The 18,961-nt window shown below is 39.1% G+C and overlaps 2 protein-coding genes across 2 annotated transcripts; one reads left to right on the plus strand and one right to left on the minus strand.

Annotated features, from left to right (window-relative positions):
- Positions 1 to 649: 649 nt before the first annotated feature.
- Positions 650 to 1,579, minus strand: LOC119737436 (F-box only protein 22-like). Its single transcript, XM_038211794.1, has 2 exons — positions 963 to 1,579; positions 650 to 672 (listed from the first exon to the last, which is right to left on the minus strand). Exon 1 carries the CDS (start codon positions 1,438 to 1,440, stop codon positions 973 to 975), a length of 468 nt encoding a protein of 155 aa, XP_038067722.1. The 5' UTR covers positions 1,441 to 1,579; the 3' UTR covers positions 650 to 672; positions 963 to 972.
- Positions 1,486 to 9,733, plus strand: LOC119740648 (intraflagellar transport protein 56-like). Its single transcript, XM_038216015.1, has 4 exons — positions 1,486 to 1,507; positions 7,742 to 7,786; positions 8,504 to 8,636; positions 9,435 to 9,733. Exons 1-4 carry the CDS (start codon positions 1,486 to 1,488, stop codon positions 9,547 to 9,549), a joined length of 315 nt encoding a protein of 104 aa, XP_038071943.1. The 3' UTR covers positions 9,550 to 9,733.
- Positions 9,734 to 18,961: the final 9,228 nt, after the last annotated feature.

Genomic DNA, 18,961 nt, shown 5'->3' on the forward strand with positions numbered 1-18,961 from the left:
TTTAGTTCGGCACTTCTCTGAATGCTAGTCTGAAATGCATGTAGTTGTCAAAAGGCACACAACTCATCAAAATGCACAAAACTTGAGCTATCCACGCATACTCAGGTCTGACCCTGATCCCCCTCATAAGCGTACCTGCATGAGTGCCTGTGCCCCGGTTCTTAGCGTAGGGCTTGCTACCATGGCTGGGAATGCCTTGATCTTCTGAACATCCACCCATTTCTCCTGAGAGTCTGTCAGAAGCTCCATCAAATGTGTACTCTGCTCACCCTGTATGAAAGGCGGGACAAAATGTTTCCCCTTAAAGCTTAGCATCTATACTTTACTAAAGAAATTAATACTCTACTAAAATAATAATTAAAAATATAATGTCTCTCAAATTGTTCACAAAAAAAGACAAATCACCCACTCTTTATGACATTTATGTTCATGCTACAAACAACTTGCAACTGTAGCAGATTACTTATGATTCGCAACGCTAGCTTCTGATCACACTGCTTCACAAGGACAAACTTTTGTCAAATCACAGACAAATTGCGACTATAGCAGATTACTTACGATCAGCACTGCTCCGCATATGAGAAGGCTTGTGCTCTTGGTGATATATGGGAGAGGAAGTGAACCAGGGCAGGCCTGCATCCAGGGCAACCAGTCAATGCAATAATCTGTGGCCTGTACAGGGAAATACAACAATCCACAAATTGAAAGGACGAGGGAATAGAACCTGGGACCTCTGGATTGCCGTTCCAGTGCTCTACCAACTGAGCTACCAAGCTGCATCGTGTTTAGTCTCCCGCTTTGTCAACGTCTATGTTAAGAATAGGCATTGGTCAGAATTGTAATGACTCGAGTCACAATTTTATTCAAAATTGATGTTCACGTTACTTTGCGAATACAGAGTCAGTGGACCAGTTATTTTCCTAATTTCAATCACAAAGTACAAATTTAAAGAGATCACTCACTAATGCCTCACTATTCAGCCAAATGACAGCAAGCAATTACTACACAAGTGAACCACTTCTCCAAATTCTGCAGTTTGTTCAGCTCATTCCTGTGCCTGAGGTCTGCCGAGTCTTGGTCTGCACTCTCCTGCACCGATCTCCCCAGGGTGAAGTTATCACAGCCGTACTCCCCGCCCCCAAAGAACCCCACAAGGGGCGTGTCGGGAAAGACCTCGTGAAAGGCTCCGCTTTCCACATCCTCGGCCTGGTAGAAATGGCGCCCTCGCCCAACGCAGCTGAACAAGAAAGCCAGGCTGTGTTTCGCTGGCAATCCCAACCTCTTGAGTGCCTGGAATTTCGAGCGAGCTTTGTCCCTGGTGGTGACGCTGTTATCAAGAACCACAGATGCTGCCCTCACGTTGGGTCCGGAGAATGTCACTGTCAGACAACTGGGCAGTTTCTTGGAGTTTGTTCCCCTGCAACGAATGTAATTTGACATTATTTAATCCAGCAATACCCATGATGATACTAGCCATGGTCAGCCATGACCAATCTGGAATTTGCAAGTATGTCTATCCTTAAACATATTTTAAGTGAGACACGTCCAAGTCTGCATGCTGAATAAAACTAGTGGCCTCGAACCGCCAAGACACACATCCGCACGCCGTAGAATATTTTAAGTTTCGTTCAAAAGAGGGCGCGCCACATCAATTTAGTGGTCTCAACAACGCATCAACACGGATGCTGCACTTGAAAATTGGACAAAAAGAACAATCACGTTTCCGATGAATTACTCAAGAAATACGGAATGGATTTAATTGAAATTTCGTGCAATTAGTTTTCACGATGTGTAGAAGAAGTAGTTTGAATGGCGGGAGAAACTGTGGAGCTATAATAATATGATCGTAACAATCTGGTGTTTTATACACTAAAAATCCACGTTAACTTCCATTAGGTTTGTATTTGTCGCGATTAAAACCCTGTATTGTTACGGTCATAATAGCTTGATTGTTTGACCTTTTCTTATGAAATTAAATCTGTTCATGTTTAAACATCATGACAAATGAGTGCACGAAAATTCATTTAAATGTAACGTGTATTTCTTGAGTTGTTGCCTCCAAAACGAGTTTGTTCTGTATTTTAAAATTGAATATTCAGTGATTTGTCATGATGATTGTGTTACATTATGAGATTTAATTTCATGATAAACCATCGAACAATGAGAAAGAGCATACCCGAAAGAAATATAGTGTTTTAAACGTGAAAAATACAAACCAAATTAAAAATGAAAAGTCAACGTCCATGGAAAAATAATAACACACTCGTTGTTTGAGCAATAACCCAAGCTCACCAGGTCAAGCTATATTAAGTTGTAAGTTTAACAAGTGATCGGTCTTGATGTCTTACATGAGGAGATTAAATTTCGTGAGAAACCGTCAAACAACTTAAAAAGTCTTTCGAGAAAGGGCGCGCTGAATAAAACTAGTGGCCTCGGCCAAGACATACATCCGCAAGCCGTAGAATATTTTAAGTTTCGTTCAAAAGAGGGCGCGCCACATCAATATAGTGGTCTCAACAACGCATCAACACAGATGCTGCAAAATTGGACAAAAAGAACAAACTCGTTTCCGATGAATTACTCAAGAAATACGGAATGGATTCAATTGAAATTTCGTGCAATTAGTTTTCACGATGGGTAGCAGAAGCAGTTTGAATGGCGTGAGAAACTATGGAGCTATAAATATAATATGATCGTAACAATCTAGTGTTTGAAACGCTAGAAATCCACGTTGACTTCCATTAGGATTGTACTTGTCGCGATTAAAACCCTGTATTGTTACGGTCATAATAACTTGATTGTTTGACCTTTTCTTATGAAATTAAATCTGTTCATGTTAAACATCATGACAAATGAGTGCACGAAAACTCATTTAAATGTAACGTGTATTTCTTGAGTTGTTGCCCTCAAAACGAGTTTGTTCTGTATTTCAAAATTGAATATTCAGCTATATGTCATGATGACTGTGTTACATTATGAGATTTAATTTCATGAGAAACCATCAAACAATGAAAAAGAGCATACCGAAACAGATATTTTTAAACGTGAAAAATACAAACAAAATAAAAAAGGAAAAGTTGTAAGTTCCGCAAGTGATCGTTCTTGATGTCTTACATGAGGAGATTAAATTTCGTGAGTAACCGTCAAACAACTAAACAAAATCTTTCGAGAAAGGGCGGGCGTGCAGTGTGAAACCTTATCTATCTGCAGGCCTTCAATTCTCCGCCGGAACGCTGAGTCTTGACGTCCAGAACATAGCGTAAGCAGGGAATTTTTCTTTTCACAACTACAACTATTCATGCATATAGAAATAATTATTTAGTTTGAGAATGTGAAAGAAGAAACTTCCAATTAAGTTCCGTTTGCATTTTATTGTAATTAATCCTTCAAAAGAGACCATACATCACATTACATATAGCAATAAAATCATCAAGTCAGGATACCCCTCCCTATATGCAGCTCCCCCAACTCCTTGTTGATCTGGTGCTTCTAGAAGCACCAGATAAACAAGGAGTTAGATTGAACAGAAGGCTACACAGAATCCAATGAACCCCCGGGCCTCTGGCCAGCCCCATACAACCCAGATACAGAATGAGAAGTGACCACCTGCTATAATAGCGTGGTCAGGTACGGTTACAACCATTGATCTCCATATACACAGACACCCATAATTCCCGCATTTCCCAATTTCTAACAAAAAGAAAAACGGATAACGAAACCAATTTTCATTTCCTAAGCAAAAAGAAAAACGGATATCGGACTTCGAATCCAAAATCCATTGTCGACAGCAAAACGGATATTAACGAATAACGATTCCCAGTCCTATTCGACAGCCAAACGGAAAACAAATCCCAAATCCTATCGAGAAAGGAAATGGGATTTCTCAATGCATGATGGGAAAATTCGGACTTCGAAACTTTTTCGCAACTTCGTCTCAAGGGTTAGCTTTATTTTGTAACTTTCTTTCCTGTATTAAGTACCTGTCACTGTCAGTGCGTACCGCTCTCAGGGTGCACACCGGTAAATCGATCCGCCAAGCTCATGAATAAAAGTTATATCTTCAAAATATTCTATATTAGAGAGTTCTGAGAGCCGTAAAATTGGTGAATTGAAGAGATATGGTAATGAACCTCTGGCCCGGACTTGGGGCTTCCAATTCTGAGCATTTTGGATGTTATTGGGCTCGAAAGTGGCGCTATTTTGCCATGCTGTGGAGGGATCGTTTTTCAAGATGGCTACTTTTCCGCTTTGGGGAAAATAGGGGTCGTCTTCTTTGCGTGAAAATATCTCGAAAGTCAATGGTCAACCCACCAAAAATTGAAAAGAAAATGAAAGATGACACATTGATCATCATTTTTCTGTGCAGCTTGAATACCTGTGAGAGTTTTGAGTATTTTAAAAAATAATTTTGAAGTATGGGCATTTAGCACTAGTGTCTATGGGAGTTTATTTGCAGGTATGCATCCCTCAACACTACGTAAACGAGATTGTATAATTATGACGCCGTTAATTGTGAAGAGCGCCACCTGTTGTTTGGTTATCCGATATCAACATTATGGATAATGTAGCGGTAGGCTAGGCCTGTACAACAGGTAAGTCTCGGCTGGACTATTTACTTGTCAAAATTCAACTTCCTTTCGGCGTACTGGAAAGATTCCCATATCTGGACTTTACTCATTTCTCCCTTCAGTGATTTATGCCACAATTCCGGTTTAAAATGTCCAAAAATATTGGATTTAGCAGGGAAATTTGTTACCAATGAATTCAACAGCACCGCCATGACCGCTGTATTTCAACATGTTCAAGTTGCAGTGAATCTTTATTGATTCATTTTATTTCATCAACAGCTTTGAAAATGGAGTTGAGGCCAGACAGACAGGGGGCATAGGACTGCATATTTGCTCTCAGGTCATTTTATCTAATGCATTTAATGTTAGACACTATTCGTTTTTGAACTTTTCTCCAAAAACCTGAAAATATTTTTTGCCAATCACCCTCTAGGCTCTAGTAATATTCAAGACCAAAAGTGTTTAGAATTATTTTTGACCATTCTCTTTATTTGGTGAACAATTTTGACCATCGTCTGACTAGAGGCATTTGCATGTTGATATTAGTGCTCAGGCATCAAATTACGTCAGGAATCGACCACTAGTCTCGCCCCAACTTGCTCATAGTTGTTTCTGTGGCATGGTTTAGCTGTATTTGTCCTTTTTAGGGGAAAAAAGTAGTGCAGGTGGGAAAATTATCAGAAAAACTAAGATGACATTTTTGTGTGTTTACGTTTCTAGAGTTACTTCTACAACGACGATAGGTTCAACTACAACTATGCGCAGGCCAAAGCCACAGCAGGCAACTACAAGGAAGCAGAGGAGGTAGGTTGGACTCCCGGACCCAATTTTCGTTGTTGCGCCCTCAATAGTTGGCCAGTCATGGCGCAGTGACTCGTCATGGTGCCTGAACTAGTCATGGTGCCTTTCATTTGCAAACATCAAAAACCCAAACTACCAAGTTATTATGAAATACCTGACTGTTAGGGAATAATAGTCTCAAGCATCCTGTGAAATCACGGCACCTGGTGTGCTGTTATTTCTAAGAGAAGTGGAATTTTGTATCAATTTCCACCGATGGTCGGCCCTGTTTGAGAGAGAAGCCCGACTTTCTGTCTGTTCTCATCCATATACTGTTGCCGTATACCTAGATGTAGAACTAAAAGATATTCCAATAGCTTATTTTCCCACGTGCTGCATCTCTTTGGAATTCCTTGCCTGGTGCTTATTTCCCTCCAACCTATGATCTGTCCTGATTCAAGAGGAGTGTGGAGTGCTGTGGCCTCGTGGTTGAGGGCGTTGGATTCGTGGTCTGCGGTAAAGCTGCAGGTTGTGGGTTCGAGTCCAGCCTGGGGTCATGGTGCGTGTGCCCTTGGGCAAGGCACTTTGTTACTCATTGCTTCTCCCCACCCAGGAGTAATAGGCTCTCAGCTTTGGTCCAAAAAATGGGCCACCGGTACCAGACGATTGAAAAGAGCAATGCTCATAGCGATTATTTGAAAGGCACATCTAGAGTTGGAGAATGTGTGATAGCTTTGCAGTGTGAGTGGTGGCAGTGTTATCACTTTTGATTTGTGTTTTCAAAATTGCCGTCAATATGCTTGAACCGGATAAATTGTATGTTGTAGCAAGCATGTTTTGGCTGCCATTTAAAAAAAAAAAAAACAAGGGATAGCACCCAAAAAGCTGCCACCGCTGCAATGCTGTCGCATGTTTTCCGACTAGAGGGGTGCATACCTTGCCAAAACTCACAATGAGCATTATTGCCCTCATTTGATACTGACCAAACCCCCACACTGATGGCTTATAAGTGGGTGCCTATGAGGGCAGAGATGGTGTGGTTGATTTAGCTGCTTTGCGCTGACTTGTAGCCCTGTATATCTGGAGTGGCTTGTAGCCTTGTTCAGGGCGAATAGGCATACAAAAAACAAGTCTAAAACCCGGATGGGGATCTTTCTGTGCCTCCTAGACCACTGTTTTGGTTGGCAACACTTGGTTTTAGCATGATTTAATTGGAGTGGGTTTCGTTTCTCTTGTTTTCCAGATTTTTGTGCTCATTCAGAGTGAGAAGATCAAGAATGACTACACGTGTCTCTGGTTGGCAAGATGCTGTGAGTATTACCGTCAATTGTGAATGACGTTTCCTCTTCCAACTTCCAAGTTGCTAATGATGGGAATGAATCCACCTGTTAAGCCTCAACTCATAATGTATTGACCACTCACAATTGTGACTGCACAACCAAATGTCCAACTCAAGTCACGACACGTCGCGTGCATGCATTTCATGTACTGCTGGAAAATCCAGAGTGGCATTAGGGAGATGCACATGTTGCCCATGTGTGAGGTAGACTGAAGGGTCTCTAACAATGACATAACCAGCATGCAATCATCGCCCTGATCGTATATTAAGGACGTGACTTTGCGTTTCATTGTGTAAACGTTAAGCAAATATTTTAAGAACCGTTTTAAACGTTTAGCCATTGACAGTGGCTTTTGCCTACCCATATGTCTGATCTGCAGACCGGCGTGATTGACATGATAAATCAACAATGGTTGACATTGTAAATAGCAGGCAGTCGTTGATAAAGTAAAAATGTAACCAAGTGTTCCCCAAATGTAATCAAGTACTACGGTGCTTCTAAGGTTTTGTAAATTAAGGAGGATTTGAAAACAACGTTAATTATTTGTGCTATGCTTCTAAGGTTTAGTAAATTAAGTAGGTTTTAAATCTGTGTTAATTATTTGTGCTATGTGTGGTTATCTCCAAGGAAGATCGCGTGAACAGAACTCCCTTTTCTATAATTCTGGTTTTGTTTACATGTTTTGAGAAATTTGTAAACGGATTGAGAAGTTTTTTCGTTTAAACGTGTAAACTTCACATCTTAGTCGTACATTTGCCATGTTGGATTTGCTCAATCACATTTCAAGCAGATTGTACGACAGAAATTTGCTACATTGAACATCCCTCTTGGCTCCCAAATATTGTACACAGTTACACTGAGCATTGCTGGCCGAAAATTGCTGAAACGAGCATCCACTGAACCGAACCATCTTTTGTGGACCCCAATGTGTTTTCTTACAGCAGTATCCTATGTATTTATAACCTTTCTTTGTGTTGTTTTCGTTGTTCAGACATCGTGAATCGTAAGGCCAGACTAGCCTGGGAGTTGTACCTTAAGATGGAGACGTCTGGCGAATCGTTCAGCCTGCTGTAGCTCATTGCCAACGACGGCTACAAGGTAAAACATCATCCCCTATTTTTGTCCGTTGTATGTTTGGTCAAGATTTTGGCATTAGCCCTAAATTAGTATCCAGTCACTCAATCTCAACCTGCAGCCGATTTCACGAAACACATTTGTCACTTCGTCCAAACGCAAATCGTAGAGGAGACATAAATCTAAATATAACGCATGTGTAGAAAAGAATGCAGTATCCAGACGCCCTTTCAGCTGTTGTGTACAAAGTCTATGGCGAGTCAAGAAAACTTTCCAAGTATTTCTGAACAAAATTGGAAATGTTTCTGCAGATTCGTGTTTGTGAAACATTTTTGCAATAACTCATCTTTATTGAGATGATGTGTGAAGACAAAAGTGGCGTCTGATTGCAACATTGTTTTCACTTGTAAAATCAACGATAATACGAATCCCCGTCAAAAAGAAAAAAAAATGATTCGTTGCACATTTACCACTTTGTGTCATTAGCTTGAATAATGAAGGATGCACTTTTGTGTCGCAAACTTTGGTAAGCATGTAGAGGGCATCATAAAATATTAGAATAGCCAAAAATCCCAAACTGCTTAAAATATTGATTTGGGACAAATTCATCACTTTGTCAACACGGTGGCGAAATGATCGAAAAAATTCAAGCTTTTCATTCGAAATTCTGATAAATTTTTGCTCAACCTCAAAATATAATTGTCACAGCTTCTTCCCGATTCTCAACTTTTCTGTCGGTAGATGGCCAGTTCTACTATGCAGCCAAGGCTTTCGATGTCCTGGAAAGATTGGACCCCAATCCTGAATACTGGGAAGGCAAGCGAGGGGCGTGCGTGGGCGTATTCCAGCAGATCATAGCTGGTCATGAACCAAGGTGGGTGTCATCTCTGTCAATCAGCAGTGCACACTGACCAATCAGATCAACTTATGGTCAGGTGACCACACTACATCTATCAAACAGTGTGCACTGACATATCACTCCGGTGCTCTACCAACTGAGCTATCCAGCCCAATGTTGGCGGTTCCCTAATTGTCAATGTCTCTGTCAAAGGGGCGCTAGTCAGAAGCCCTCAACCCGCATATGCCATGCAGCCAGGGATCACGCCCAACGTCACGATGCAGACCTGGCAAATATCAAACGGGGATCACTCAGAGAGGATACGGCTTTTTATTACAAATCTTCATGAATACTTTTCAACTTCTTAGCCCTCTAGTTCAAATTCATTGATTTTTATGGATTTTTCCTTTGTCCCCATATTCTAAAAACAGCTTTCATTTTCACTATTAGGTTTTGCCCTTCACTGACGTATAAACACTGTATACTCAGTGCATTACCTCCCGAGTGAAATTTGGAAAAAATCACTCGGTTGGGACTCGAACCCATGACCTCCTGCTTTCTAGTGCAGACATCTTACCACTGGACCACCAATCCCGTAAGCTCGGTGGTCGAGTTGTGGGTTCGAATCCCACCCAAGTGATTATTTTTCCAACTTTCACTCGGGAGGTAACACACTGAGTATACAGTGTTTATACATCGGTGAAGGGCAAAACCTAACATTGATTTACATCACCCCGACGCAAAGTCCATCTTGTTAATAGCTTTCATTTTCATGTGCACAAAACCCAGTGAAGTTCAAGCCACTAGATTTTTGTCATTTTTTTTCCTCTACAGAGGAACACTGCAAGACATCCTCCAAATCTTGCGCAACACCGGTAACCCACAGGTGGAATACACCATCCGTGTCATGAAGAAGTGGGCCAAGGACAACAGGGTACCAGTTTCCTGAGGTGGTCCATATCCTATAGTCTTGAGATTGTTTAAATTTGTACATTCCAAAAACCCCTGCTTGCAAAGGGATTTTCCAAAAATAAAATAATGGAACGATACTGTTGATTAAGAGTGATTTAATTATTCTTGACGCATGGGAAATTTGCCTTGAAATATTTCTCTGTTTAGCTTTGGCAAGATAGTTATGCAGGAGAAAAAACAACAGTTCTGGAGAGAGGCTGGTTTCTCATGGCATAAACAAAGTAGGCTTGCCTAGTTAAGCTGGACTCTGTGACTCAGTCAGTGACTTGGTCAGTGACTCAGTCAACAACTCAGTGACTCATTCAGCGACTCCATGATTCAGTCAGATTCAGTCAGTGACTCAGTCAGTGACTCGTCAGTGATTTGGTCAGTGACTCGGTTAGTGAATCACTCAGTGACTCATTGAGCGACTCAGTGGCTCAGTCATCTACTCAGTGACTTGGTCAGTGACTCAGTAAGTGACTCGGTCAGTGACTCTCTCAGTGACTCGGTCAGTCAGTGGCTCATTCAGTAACTCAATGACTCGGTCAGTCAGTACGTGACTAATAGTGACTGACTCGATACTCAGTGACTCAGTCAGACAGTTGAAGTCAGGTAGCATTGAAATGTTCATATCATAATTATAAAGGTTCACGTCATAAATGTTGCTTAGGACAACTCTGCAAGTTTGTTTTCTTGGAGTTTCTGGGGCCTGTTTAGAGACGAGCCAACGGCATGAGAATGGGCCAGGAATGGTTATTCAAGGAAGGGGGTAGTCATCTGTATGTAATGTAATTATACTAATTAATGGTTTATATTGATATGAATATACATGTACAAGTTTTCAGAGCACGTTTGTCAGGTAATTAGGGTGTAAGGTCCAGAATAAGTGATTTGAACTGAGCCCAATTTCATAGCGCTGCTAAGCACACAATTTCTGCCAGCAGAGCCTCTCCGCCTATATTACTGAGACTGTAAGCAGTAAACAAAAGGCATGCTAATACCTCAGAGAAACAATTTGCTTAACTTACCGTAAGCAGAAAACACAGCAAAAGGCATGCTAATACCTCAGAGAAACAATTTGCTTAACTTACCGTAAGCAGAAAACACAGCAAAAGGCATGCTAATACCTCAGAGGAACAATTTGCTTTACTTTTGACGTAACAATGTACATGTAGATCTCAATGCGTGCTGAACCGTTAGCACATCCACGCCATGAGTGCTTAAGGATGGTACAATGTTCTGCTGTAGTAATGAGCACAGCTTTTCTGGTAACTGTTAAGCAGCGCCATGCAATTGGGCCCAGGTTGTATTCAAGTCCCAAGTCCGCACAAATCCTTGAAAGTCAATCTTGTCATCCATGTCCCAAGTCAGTTTCAGAAAATCCAATCCAACAGAATCTTTCTCAAAGGCAATCTATCACATTGTCAATACTATATTTTTTTTCATGTACAATATTGGGAAAGAATGTTGCAACCTGATGCTGCTTTTTCTTCATATCATCTCAATGAAGTCATTCATTGCATAAATGATGATAAGACATGAATCTGGGACTGAGAAATACTTGGGAGAAAATTTTCTTGACACTCCATAGACTTTGCACACAACTGCTGAAGTGGGGTCAGGTTGCAACATTCTTTTCCAATATTGTGTGATATTCTGACTTCATTTCTTTATTTCATCTGTAAAAACATTAAATGTTTACTGCCTTTCTTTAAAGGGAAGATACAACATTTGCAAACATCACAAAACGAAATGATCAAAATATCGCGAAATACCTTACTGGATTGTTGGGGAATGACAGTCTAAAGCATCCTGTGAAATCGTGGCTCCTGATGTGCTGACATTTTTAAGAAAAATTGTACTTTTCCAACGCTGGTCGGCCGACCAGCATTGGAGAAAACTGGCTATTTTTCAAAAATTGCTCCGAATTTTTCATAATTAGTTATTCCGCATTTTCTTTGCAATTGATTACACACCTGTGAAGAGGTACAAGTCTGCTAGACTGATTCTCTGACCTTACAATTCCCCAAAGTCTATTAATTGCTCCGTTTTATCTTATAAGTGGGGTCACCAGACTGCAAATACATGTCTGGTTTTCTTGGCTTTTCCAGCATCTACAAGCCCAAATGCGAAAAAAGTCATTTTAACAATATTTGCTATAACATACTAATCCTCCAAATCCATTTATTTCTGAAAATTGCAGCAAAAGCAAATGTTGTACATTCCCTTCAAGTCCGATAAATCTTATCTTGCAGTGTAAATATTGTGTAGGTGAATTTTAAAAGTAAATGTTACTTAAAAGATTGTTGAAATGCTGTGCATAGTTCTTTGAATAAAGAGATATTAAATCATCACAATAAATAAAAGTGAAAAAAATACCTGTTTGTTATTGATTTGTTTGTTTTCTTGGTAGTTTGTTTGGGATTCCTGAAAACAAAACTTAATTCAATTTATTTAAAAGATAAGTTTAGTAAATTTATGTTTGGGCATGGGGCTATAAAAAGTTGGGAAGGTAAAAAAAAAAAGAATAATATAATTTCAATTTGAAAAAAAGTAATATAATTTCAATTTGTTTAAAAGTAAGCTCAGTCAATTCATTTTTGGGAAAGAAAAAAAAGTGAAGACAATTAAACAACAATACTATGGTGGGACTCGAACCTGAGTCGCCAGATTGGGAGTCCTACACCGGTCCAGCGGACCATTATCGCACTTAAACAAAGCGTCAGTTCTGCTTTATCATAACCGTAAGATAGGCTTATCGTGGCTTTTCACGTTGACGCCCATGCACGCTTAGACGTAAAACACAGTCTGACGATGTAAAACATTCGTTTGATTTTTGGTGTAGCTGTTCTAATTGATCAAAATTTAATTGGAAAAGGGTAAAGGGTGTCAACTGAACTAAAATTGTGAACTTCAATGAAATAAAACTCGTACAATCCTTGGTTTCAGTACGAAACACACGTGTTCAACGGATGCAGAGAAGCCTATTTCTTTTGTTGAATTCCTTTGTTGGATCTGGCGTTAACAATAAAATGTTTCCATTGAGGGAAAAGGATTAAACGCCGCGATCTTTTTTCACGCTTGAGTGCCTCTGAATGGGGAATATTGAAGCGGAAAATCACGAATTACAGCACTTAGGCAGCATTTTATCCCACATAATGATACTTTTTGAAGAGGAAATTGCATACTGAATACATCTATAGTTTCAAAATTCAAAAATTCGCCGTATTTAAAAAGTCGAGGAATTTTTTTTGGAAAAATTTCATCAAAACTTTCCTCATCCTAACGTAGGCGGCGCTATATATATTTCATTCTCAGTGCGCGCATTGTTATCGCGCTAGCCGCCGCCCCATCTGAGTATCAACCGCTATCCACTGTACCCAATCTTATCCTAGCATCACAATTTCAATTTATCTCACCAATAAAAGTTGAAAAGGTCTACAACTAAAACAATAGATAATTAAGGTCTGTGAAAAAAAATGCAATCAGAATAAAAGTCAACTTTAATGGAACAAAAGAGACGCGTATAAGGATATTAATAAAAGGGGCCCGGTATACACATGAAGCAAGAGGGAGGCGGGAATTTGTTTTGTCGTGTGAGATGGGGGGGGGAACAAGCAAAATATTTTTACTAAAAGTTGTTAGTGGGAAAAATGTTTTTAAAAAAGGGTTATAAACCGTACATGTATACAAAACAGGCAGCCAGCCCCGCCCCCATCCCTTGCAATGCCATACACACACGCTAATGCGCGCTAGCCAACTCTGGATACGGTGCACGTGCGAGAATGAAATATGTATAGCGCCGCCTACGTTAGGATGAGGAAAGTTTTGGTGAAATTTTTCCAAAAAAATTACCTCGACTTTTTAAATACGGCGAATTTTTGAATTTTGAAACTACAGTTGTATTCAGTATGCAATTTCCTCTCCAAAAAGTATCATTATGTGGGATAAAATGCTGCCTAAGTGCTGTAATTCGTGATTTTCCGCTTCAATATTCCCTATTCAGAGGCACTCAAGCGTGAAAAAAGATCGCGGCGTTTAATCCTTTCGCCTCAATGGAAACATTTTATTGTTAACGCAAGATTCAACAAAGGAATTTAACAAAAGAAATGGGCTTCTCTGCATCCGTTGAACACGTGCGTTTCGTACTGAAACCAAAGATTGTACGAGTTTTATTTCATTGAATTTCAGGATTTTAGTTCAGTTGACACCCTTTACCCTTTTCCAATTAAATTTAGATCGATTAGAACAGCTACACCCAAAATCAAACGAATGTTTAACATCGTCAGACTGTGTTTTACGTCTAAGCGTGCATGGGCGTCAACGTGAAAAGCCACGATAAGCCTATCTTACAATTATAATTAAGTAGAACTGGTTGAGCATTTGAGCGCGTTAATGGTCTTGTGGACCGGCGTAGGACTCCCAATCAGGCGACTCAGGTTCGAGTCCCACATTATTTTATTGCTACTTAATTTTCTTCCCTTTTTTTACATTCCCGAGACATAAATTGACTGAACTTATGTTAGAAAAATTGAAGTGTTGTTTTCAGAATCAAATAGAATAAAAAATATAAAATATTCTTTTTTTATATTGTTTATTCCTCCATGATTGGATCAAGAAATTCAAAACTATGGGAGAGACAAGTTTGGAAATAACACAGTGTTTCCTGAAAAGCAGTTAAAATTTTATTTCTTTCAACTCCAAAGTAACAGTCTATATGAATTTAACTTAACACAGAGTTATCACTGACTATGGTATTCTCGAACTAGTTGCAGAGCATTTTGTTACACAAAATAAAACAATCATATTTAACCAAAACATTTCACGCATGTCAGTACTGCATGCGTACAGTTTTACAAACAAATGATAAGGACTAGTAACTGGGTTTTGGCATTAAAGATGACTCATTGTCCAAAATCAAGTATTTTTTTCAAAATCAAAAAAATATATAATTAATATTCTCCGGAAATGTAGTGTGTTAAAGCGCTCAAGATACTGGCGATCTAGAGTCAACTTTCATGACAAAAAGCAATGCAATCGGTTTCGAGAAGATAACTCAAGAAGTACTTGGTGCATTAATTTGAAATATTGCATAACGATTCAACCTGATATATGTATCAAATCTCTTGAATTTGGATATCAATTGTTGACCAATAATAAAAATATACACAAGACAATGTGGCATGTAAGCGCGCAAAATACAAGGCGAATTTGAGTCAATATGTTTATGGAACAAAAACAACACACTCGTTGTTGAGACGACTTTTCAAGAAATGCTTGTTGTATTGGACTGGAATCAAATCTCCTGATAAGTTATCATACACAACACATCACTTGCGAATTTGGAGAGAAACCGTCAAAAATATAATTAATATACTCCGGAAATGTAGTGTGTTAAAAAGAACTAGCTAGCTACAAATAACTGGAGATTTTAGTCAACTTTCATGACACAAAAACAACACACTCGGTTTCCAGAAGAAACTCAAGAAATACATATTTGCATGAAATCGACATTTAATAAATTGATTAAACATACAGATGATTGAACAAATCTGTTGAATTTAGTGAGGAATCATCAAACCGAGAGCGTTTTTGTGTCATGAACTTGACAATTCAAAGGCATGTTTTGTGTCGTGTTGACAATGTTTGCATGCACGGTACAGTGGTGACCAATAGCGCGCCCTCTTGTGAAAGAAAAATGAAAATGACATAAATTGGCGGGATTTTCTCCGTGTTTCCCCAGTACATTATTTTGGTTATATTGTTTTTATTGTCGGACGATCCCACTCCAAATTCAACAGATTTGTGATATATGTTACCTTTAATCACAATACGAAATATCGATTCAATGCAACACGCATTTCTTGAGTTATCGTCTGGAAAACGAGTGTGTTGTTTTTGAACTATGAAAGTTGCATTCCTGCTTTCAGTTTAAAGACAGAACATTCTTTACGATGGTGACCACTATTTGTGTAGCGCGCCCTCTCTTGAAAGAAAATTAAGTTTAGTTAAATTTGGCAGGTTTTTCTCCGTTTTTGACATAAATCGGTAAAATAAATTCTAATCTTAGAATTAAGTGTAGAAATTAAGTATTTTTGTGTTGATTTACGCTGGTCGTCTCACCGAAAGTTCATTATTTTCGTTTGCAGATATTTCATTTTATTGGCCTTGTTTAAGTAAAAAAGAATCAGTTTAACCCCTAGCATTTGCTTTTGTTTATAATTTTGGGTAAAAACGGGAATAGTGAAACTTGGGACTTTCCACAAGTTTGAATTTGGTGTTAAAATAAACAAACTGAGGTTATGACCTTCGTTCATAAATGGAAATACATGTAGGTTATTTCAATTTCACTGGAAGGCAACGATCCCACCCAGCAAAAATAATAAACTGATCCACTTAAACCCCGCCCCATGATATTCTGACCAACACAGCCGTGATTTAATGTGGTCTGACACGCGTGCATTTGCGTACGACGCGCGCGTCTTGAACACGCATTGCAGCATTGGTTGAGTGGGTCACGCGTTGCTAGTGTTCACATGGCAGTGGGCGCGGCTTAATGACTCGGTTTGCTACATCCACGATCACCATTTACAATGGAATTTATTTCCATTTACAAGTTCGATTTGAAATTCAAAAAAATAAAGGGAATTTCTCCTTTGTAATGATCCACAAAGTTTAATCAATTTTCAACTGAAGAAACCCAATAGTTTCCAATATCATACAACAAATTAAAATCAATAATTAAAATTACAAAATGAAAATGTTTCCAGATGGTTTTCTCTGAAACCTTCGCATTTTTACATGTGCTTCCAAAACCCATTCAAATCCAACAGGGTGCAGTTGACCAATGAACTGACTAGGAAGTCGAGAACTAGTGTTAGCCATTACAGAGTCCTCCAAAACCAGCGTCAAATTGGGACGAGCCAATCCATGTACAACATGAAAACAAAATCTGGACAATTCCTTTTCTTAATTTTCATTTTCATATTAGGGTCACATCAAATGAAAAAATAAATAAATAAAAACATGAAAAAGAAGTAGTCAACAAAATACTAAAATGAAACATAAACACTCAAATTAGTCGACCACACATTAATTTCTAATCATTGGATTCTCATTGTTTCAAGTCACTATGTAACATTTTTGATGTAAGAGACAATACATGTAAAGTACACATGTACAAAATTATTTACTACGTAACCACGCTGACAATTATATGAATCTTCGAGAATGAAAAATTGGACATGTTTACAAAGAAGATTTAACTGTCACTGAAATTATTATTGAAACCCAACAAATCTCAACAGATTTTTGTTGAAGGACACATTAGGGTTCGAATCCAGCTGCTGGCCATATGCTGTGTCCTTGGGCAAGCCACTTTACCCCACTTGCCTCTCTCCACCCAGGAGTATAAATGGTTCCAGCATTAGCTGGGGAGTAACCTGAGATGGACTAGCATCCCATCCAGGGGGAGTAGAAATATTCTTGTTTCATGCTACTGAAACTGGAGATAAATGCCAGCCTGATGAGCCACATTGGCTTGTGACAGACTGAACTTACATCAAGGTACATGCATCATGGGTAGTTATGCATAATTGTTAGGAACTTACAAGTTAGGGATCTCTTATACACGCACACCCTGCAGAAAAACTGCAAAAACATTCTTATTTTTAATCCGACAAATCACTCTGTTACCCACTAAAAGTAGGCAACAGATCATTCAGAGTGAAAAAAAAATACACTTAGATTGAAAAAAAAAGTTTGAATAGATTTTTCTCTGTTAGAGTCTCAGGTGTAAAGAAAAGAAAAGAAATTTCACTCCGAGAGAAATATGGGAAAGACTGTTGCATCCTGACGTCATTTTTTCATCATATATTATCTCAATGAATTAGTCACTGCAAAAATGTCGAAAAGACATGAATCTTGGACTGAGAAACGTGAGCCCAATTTTGTTAGAAAGTGGTCTTAGACTCTCCATAGACTTTGTGCATAGCCAAAGAAGTAGCGTCTGGATACTGCATTCTTTCCAAAAGCGTACCATTACTACTACCTTGGGTTTTAATCTCGGGTTTAACACGTTTCTCACAAATGCCATCCAGAAAGGAAAAATAGGGATTGATTTCCCTACTGCCTTTATACATTGAGTGTCAACTGTACATAAAGTTCAGGGATATAACTACACAAGTAAACAAAAAAAGATACTAGTAAAATAAAGACCATCAATCTCGACTTGAGACAGTTTTAGCTTCAACCCAAAATATAAAGTACTTTTCTTATTAAGACAAACATATCAATGCAAGATTGAACTGGCAACTCTCAAATAAAATGCCCAAAGTTCAACCCTGTCTAGTCGACACAAAAGTTTGCTCTATAATCTCTGAAATCTGGACATCTATGATAACTTTCCCACTCTTTTCCCTATCAGACATTGTAGTGTGAACCATTCTCCACAGCTAAGTTCTGTACAAAAATAGGTTATTTATTTATATATGATACATAAACTACGTCTACCGAAACAGAAAACAATTCTAATTTTCTCTACGATTGAAAAAAAAAAAACACCACAATGATCAGTTGCTTGTTAAGATTTCCGTTATAAAATAGATAAAAGGTACGCAAGAATTATTTTAGCTCCATTTATACATAATATTCAAGTAATGTAACATTCGGTATTTGTATCATTATGATATAATGAATTACAATATCAAGAAATTATTCTTAAATTGTTCAGTTCCTGTGTGTTAGGGAGCGTCTTTAAAATTGGAATAATTAGCCATGTCTGAATTACTGGGCTACGACTACGGCTTGATATTACACATGAGCCATAGCTGAGTAAGTCAGACACGGCTATCCTTGTTCTGTATCAAACAAATTACATGTCAATGGAAATGCTAGTTCCTGATGGCAACCTAGTATTTTCCCCATTGTGCTGCAAACGGTACCAGACTACTCTTGAGCAAGCCTTGATCAAGGCTGTGTTCAAATTACTTGACTACGGCTTGCAATCACACACACGTCTATGGAAAGCGGCTGAGGTCACTTCCCATAGACTCCTGTACTTCCTAGCCGTAGCCACGTCTATGGAAAGCGGCTGAGGTCACTTCCCATAGACTCCTGTACTTCCTAGCCGTAGCCACGTCTATGGAAAGCGGCTGAGGTCACTTCCCATAGACTCCTGTACTTCCTAGCCGTAGCCACGTCTATGGAAAGCGGCTGAGGTCACTTCCCATAGGCTCCTGTACTTCCTAGCCGTAGCCACGTCTATGGAAAGCGGCGGAGGTCACTTCCCATAGACTCCTGTACTTCCTAGCCGTAGCCACGTCTATGGAAAGCGGCCGAGGTCACTTCCCATAGACTCCTGTACTTCCTAGCCATAGCCACGTCTATGGAAAGCGGCTGAGGTCACT

This window comes from Patiria miniata, unplaced genomic scaffold (genome assembly GCF_015706575.1).
Source record: "Patiria miniata isolate m_02_andy unplaced genomic scaffold, ASM1570657v1 HiC_scaffold_10, whole genome shotgun sequence".
In the NCBI taxonomy this organism is placed as follows: Eukaryota; Metazoa; Echinodermata; class Asteroidea; order Valvatida; family Asterinidae; genus Patiria; species Patiria miniata.